The 5408-nt window shown below is 38.6% G+C and overlaps 1 protein-coding gene across 1 annotated transcript; it reads right to left on the bottom strand.

Moving 5' to 3' along the window:
- Positions 1–239: 239 nt before the first annotated feature.
- On the bottom strand, positions 240–1044 carry LOC117591144. The gene is given in 2 exon segments (XM_034284252.1): positions 240–870; positions 873–1044. Coding segments are annotated over 2 exon segments (429 nt in total). The 5' UTR covers positions 928–1044; the 3' UTR covers positions 240–496.
- Positions 1045–5408: the final 4364 nt, after the last annotated feature.

The following is a 5408-nucleotide window of genomic DNA, read 5'->3' as shown; positions in this document are numbered from 1 at the left end:
GGAAACTGCTATTTCTGTTAATTGAATATTAATTATACAATTTACTTATTGTTTAAAAACAGATTGTAAATATAAAGAGAGAGAAAAAAAAATATATATATTTCATTTCAAAATTACTCACATAAGAAAACTCCGAAAGCGTAGAAATTTTGGTTTTTATTTTCTTTAAATTTATAACAAATAATACGGCTGTTTATCACAACGGAAATTGACTTATTAAAAGGGGCAAAAGTCTGAAACAATTTGATTTTTGGATAAAAGAAGGCCTTTCTGTTCGGGAGGAGCAACTCGACTTTTCCCCGAATTGTGAATCGCCTTTTGACACATGCTGCATATGCACTCACTTGTTCACGGATATCATCATTGTAGTGAAAGTCGAAACGAAGCAAAACGAAACTGAGCTGTTGACATTGTCCACCATTGTCGTCAGACCGGACAGGGAAACACTCACATATCTCTCTCCAGCTCTGCTTATTTTTCTGCTTGGCTTTTTCTTTTACTGGGGCTCTGCCTCAGTTCCTCCCACCAATTTCCCACCCCTCATTTCGTTGGTTGAGCAAACAGCACGGCGACTCAGACAGCCCCTGGCCGACACATATTTCTCGTGGACCAACTCGAAGAAATCCTGCTGAAAGTAGCCAAGCTCTTGGTAGTTTGAGTCCTTCTGACCGCGTCGTATTTGCTTATACCTCAGCCTGAACTCTCGCCACACCAACTGCAACTGCAGCCACTTTTTGGTAATAAAGTCCAACGTTTTACGCTGGAACGGTGCCTTCTTGTAGTTGGAAATGGCATGGAAAATGAAATTTGCATTGATTTGTTGGTCCAGCGCCAATTGATCCAAGGCCACCAGCGACCCACTACCATCCCACCAACCCGTGCAGGATTACTGGCCCCACCCAGTTTCAATGCCACAATGTTGGGCATAATTTCTGCCTGTTTTTTACTGTCACTTGTTTTAATTTATTTTCATTCTTTCAGAAAGTTTTAAGTTTATATGTTTTGTCCGCCCACGCACTTCCACTGGGAAGCTTCCAACGGTAAATGCCGCTGAACCGCTGATTCTGCAGCACTTTTTCCCAACTAGTGGTTTTTTACCTATTTTCAGAGATTGATAAATACCTGGGCTCAAAAATACTTGGCGAATGCGTGTATTTATTTATAGGTAACTTTCTGCCCAGCGATTGTTGCAATTGCCTTTCATCTGGTAAGCCCCAGCTGACGGACGATTCACGTGAGTGGCGTTGACTTTTTTAAGTCATTAAGTCTTATTTCAGGTGTTCGTAAACAACTCTTTTTTGAGTTCAATTGGGAAAAATTAGGTGTATTCTTTTAGCAGTAGTTTTTAAAATTACACTGCTCGGCAAAATTTAACTTTTTTTCCCTCGAGGATCAAGAATATATACACGTTATGGGGTCAAAAACGTTTCCTTCTGCAACGTTACATACAATATACCCTATTTCGAAAACCGAATTTGATTTCTTATTCGATTTTTAAGCGATTTTCGAGCGGGAGGGAAGGCCATAAGCTGTCCACAGTTGTCTGTCGGGTTTCTTGAGGGACACTTAATTAAATAGCAGAAAACTTGTTAGCGGGATATATAATTTTGTGTTAACCAAATAATACACTAAACAGCTAATAAAAACGAAGGCCACACAAAAAACAACAAAACTAATTGAATAAAAATTGAGAGCCACGAATAAAACACCAAATCTCCATCGGTCTTGTCCATTTTTTTATACGAGTATGTAATTTTGAGGAAGAAGATTTATTTCGATTTATGCAAATATACTTCCAGAAAATATAACCGTTCGATAGGAGTTTACCATCGTATACTTTTAGGTTTAATTTCATATTTAAATTTAAATTATAAATAAATAAAAAGCGTTTAAACAATCCAGACATATCAATTATTTTTTACAATTTTTCCTAAATTCTTCATTCTTGTGTCACGCTTTTGCTTAATCTTACACAATCTGCCTGGCCCTGACCCATTGTTAGGTCCGAAAGTAAAAAACTTAAATTGGTGTACATTAAATTCCCAGCCCCCAGTCCACCTGCCCCAAAAGCCATACCATAGACTGGCATTTTAGAAACCATCTAAAATAGGGGGCCTGTCCAGACCGCGCTCAGCCAAGCGGGGCACAAGAAGTGTGAGATGAAGACGAGTATCGGGCATAAAAATGTTTAATGAATAATTCTCTTACACATCAAAGACCAAGCAACAGGGCCCCACTGTCTCATTCTGAGCCACTCAAAAAAGATGTGTCAGCCCTTTCGGTAGAGTATTAAATGAGTACCACTTTTTTTCGAGGCTTTACGCCCACATTAATACGATTTATGAAGTCGCGGAGCTTCCGACATTGACTTGGTCCTTGCCATCCAGGGTCCTTGCCATCCAGGGTCCTTGGAGGTGTCTCAACCAAAAATAAGGAAAACAGTGGGGTGGGGGGAGGGGAGGACTTGCAGGAAGACGGTGAGGATTGCTGTACCGCGCTGTAAATATTTGTAAATACACCAACTCTTGCCCGACCACCGACCGGCATTTTTTTGCGTTTTGTGTTGTGTTGTGTTCGGCTGTTTGTTTTCTATTTTTCTCTTTCTTTGCATCTTTGCCTCAGTATTTGTGTGTTTTTTGCAGCTAATATAAAGTTGATGTGTTGCTGCTGTGTAGAATGTTTTGTATCCTCCTTTCTATAAAAGTAAACTTCTTTTTGGCGCCTAATAGCGCCAATTTTTGTTCCCTCTTTTTAGGCTCAGGAGGAGTCATGGTGATGAAGTGATAGTTCTAAGTGATAGTATGAACCTCATATGTTGTGTTGTTTTCTGTCGCTGTTGCTCTATTGACATTTCATTGGAAAATGTTTTTATTCATTGAAACGCGTGTGTGCCTTTAATTGTCAGGTAACACTACCCGACTCGATTTTTCGATTAAACGAAGACCAAAGCACATGTACATAAAAATAAGAGAACACAATATATAATTTTTTCGACTTTTCCAGAGTTTTAAAAATAAAAAGTCTTGCAAATCCCGCACAGAATTCCATATTTTTGCATTTCAAAGCTTAATATTTAACAGACGGTACGCTAAATCCACAAAGTGTTTGGGTCCACTTTTTAGCTGCATCAACGAGCTTTCAGATAAACAAAGTTAGGAGGAAAAACACACCGCTACCTCTGAAAAACCCGTTACAAAAAAACACCAGCCAGAAAAAAGCATAGTTCTTAAAAAAATTTAAATGCCCGATATCTTTAAAAAAGATAGATTTTGTCGAGTAGTGAAATTAGTTTTTTTAGTTTTGTAAGAGTTTCTTATCAGTACACTTGATAGCTTAGTTGGAACTATGTGAACAAGTAGTATTATGTGATATATCTTAAAATCCGATTTGCAATAAAATTCCAGCAAAACTTTGTTCCCGTGATAACTATTCTTTTCATTTATATATTGACAGTGGACTATTTGTAAAAATCCCAAACTTTTGGCATTTGTGTAGTCTAAAAGACTAGATTTCAAAACTACACCTTCAAACAAGCATTCGTGCAAATTTGTAGAAGCATAGCTGTATTTTTTGATTAATTCAAAAAATTTGGGGTTTTTATTCAAAGTGCGTCTTGTTTGACGGTCTCAGACACTATAAGAGCTATAGTCACCAAATTTGACTGTGACTCATGTGATGTCACAGTGAATCAAGTTTGTTTCAAAGTTTCGACACGCCCCCTTCCGATCCCACAAAGAGCAATTTTGAAGGAAAGAGAAGATAACTGAATAGGTATTGTTTTTAGGAGGGCGCTTCCTTTCGCTGAAGAATTGTTGGTATAATTATGTATGTAATTGTATGTGTATGATGAAGCAAGAATTTGCACAATGTATGAATGTAGATTCGAATGTAATGTGTACCGGAATGTACGCGGGTGGGTAGCGAACTAATCTAAGCTTAGCGGCTGGCTGCCCGCCAGCTCTCGAGCGCTAGGAAAGAAGGAGAGCGCGAGAGCGTAAGGAGTGAGAGCGAGCTCCGGCTGTTAATAACAGCCCGCTGCTAACTCGCTGCTGCTACTTTCAACAAGTTCAACAACTTTTTGACAGCTCGGAGCCTATCTTCGGTCCTTAGGCGGAGAAATCGGCGACACTTCCGTAGAGGATGGAATTCAGAGCAGACTCGGCATTGGTGGGACTCAGTACCTCGGGAACGTCTGCTCTGAGTGGTGCGGTCGACTTGCGACCGAGACGCCATGTATGCATGCGGAAGGCTAGGACGAGTTGAGGAAGTCGAAGAAGCATTAGTAATTTGCTTAACGGAACGGAGTATGGGCACATTTTATAATTCCATCTATGGTGGTAAGCTCTTGAACTTTGAACAGTGTTGATCCTATAATCTTTGATTTTATTACTTCGATTGCTAAAAATTCATCAGGACCTTTGTTAGGTTAAGTAATTTAATCGATGTTATGAATCGTTGCAAATGAAGTTGCTGTCCATTGAATTCGGGTATGGTGTGAGATATATCTTTGATATATGCCCGTTGGGCAACTGGGTCGTCTTCCATTCTAATGTGTCTTGTTTCTATCACACTATTCAATGATTCTGAATAAGAAAAATCTTGCTCTTGATATTGTGGTACTGTTAACACAGCTAGGATCGTTAGATCGTGTAGATCTTTTTCTTCCACATTTGTCTCTTGATAAATTGATTCAACCTCTTGGTCAAATTCTTGAATTTGGCTTGTTCCAGGCTGTTCTATGTCTACGGTCAATGGAGTATTCAAAACTGTTGGAATTTAAATATCCAAATTGAATTTCCTTTGAATTAATATCAAATTTGATCGAAGTATGATCAAAAATGTAGTAGTAGTGAAGTAGGATACCTGCGACCAATTTTGTTGTCGACTCGGCTATTGATGCTGATCAAGAATATATATACTTTATCAGGTCGGAAACGCTTCCTTCTGTGAGTTACATACAACCGTTATTATCACAAATACAATATACCCTATTTACTCTTTGAGTGAAAAGAAAATAGTGAAAAGAGTGACCTTCAAAGTTGCGTACAAGAAACTTTCATAGATGGCGCCAATTTCGAAAAATCTGATGTGAAACCTATCGGTCATTATTGCACAGAATGTGCAGACCATTGGACCATCAAAGCTGCGTACAAGAAATTTTTATAGATGGCGCCACTTTCGAAAAATCTGATGTGAAACCTAGCGGTCATTATTGCACAGAATGTGCAGGGAAAAAGTAACAATTTTATTTCTGTTTTAAATATCTCATAAAAGTGGAAAATACGATTAACTGATCCAATTTTTTTGATGCATTTTATTTAGTAGGCTTTTTACTACGTGTTCTGTAATGTGAACGATATCTAGTGGTTGGCGATGTCTTCTACATCTAGATGTAGTCCTGAGTGCCG

This window comes from Drosophila guanche, unplaced genomic scaffold, assembly GCF_900245975.1.
Source record: "Drosophila guanche unplaced genomic scaffold, DGUA_6, whole genome shotgun sequence".
NCBI lineage: Eukaryota > Metazoa > Arthropoda > Insecta > Diptera > Drosophilidae > Drosophila > Drosophila guanche.
This window is presented reverse-complemented; position numbering and strand designations above follow the sequence as displayed.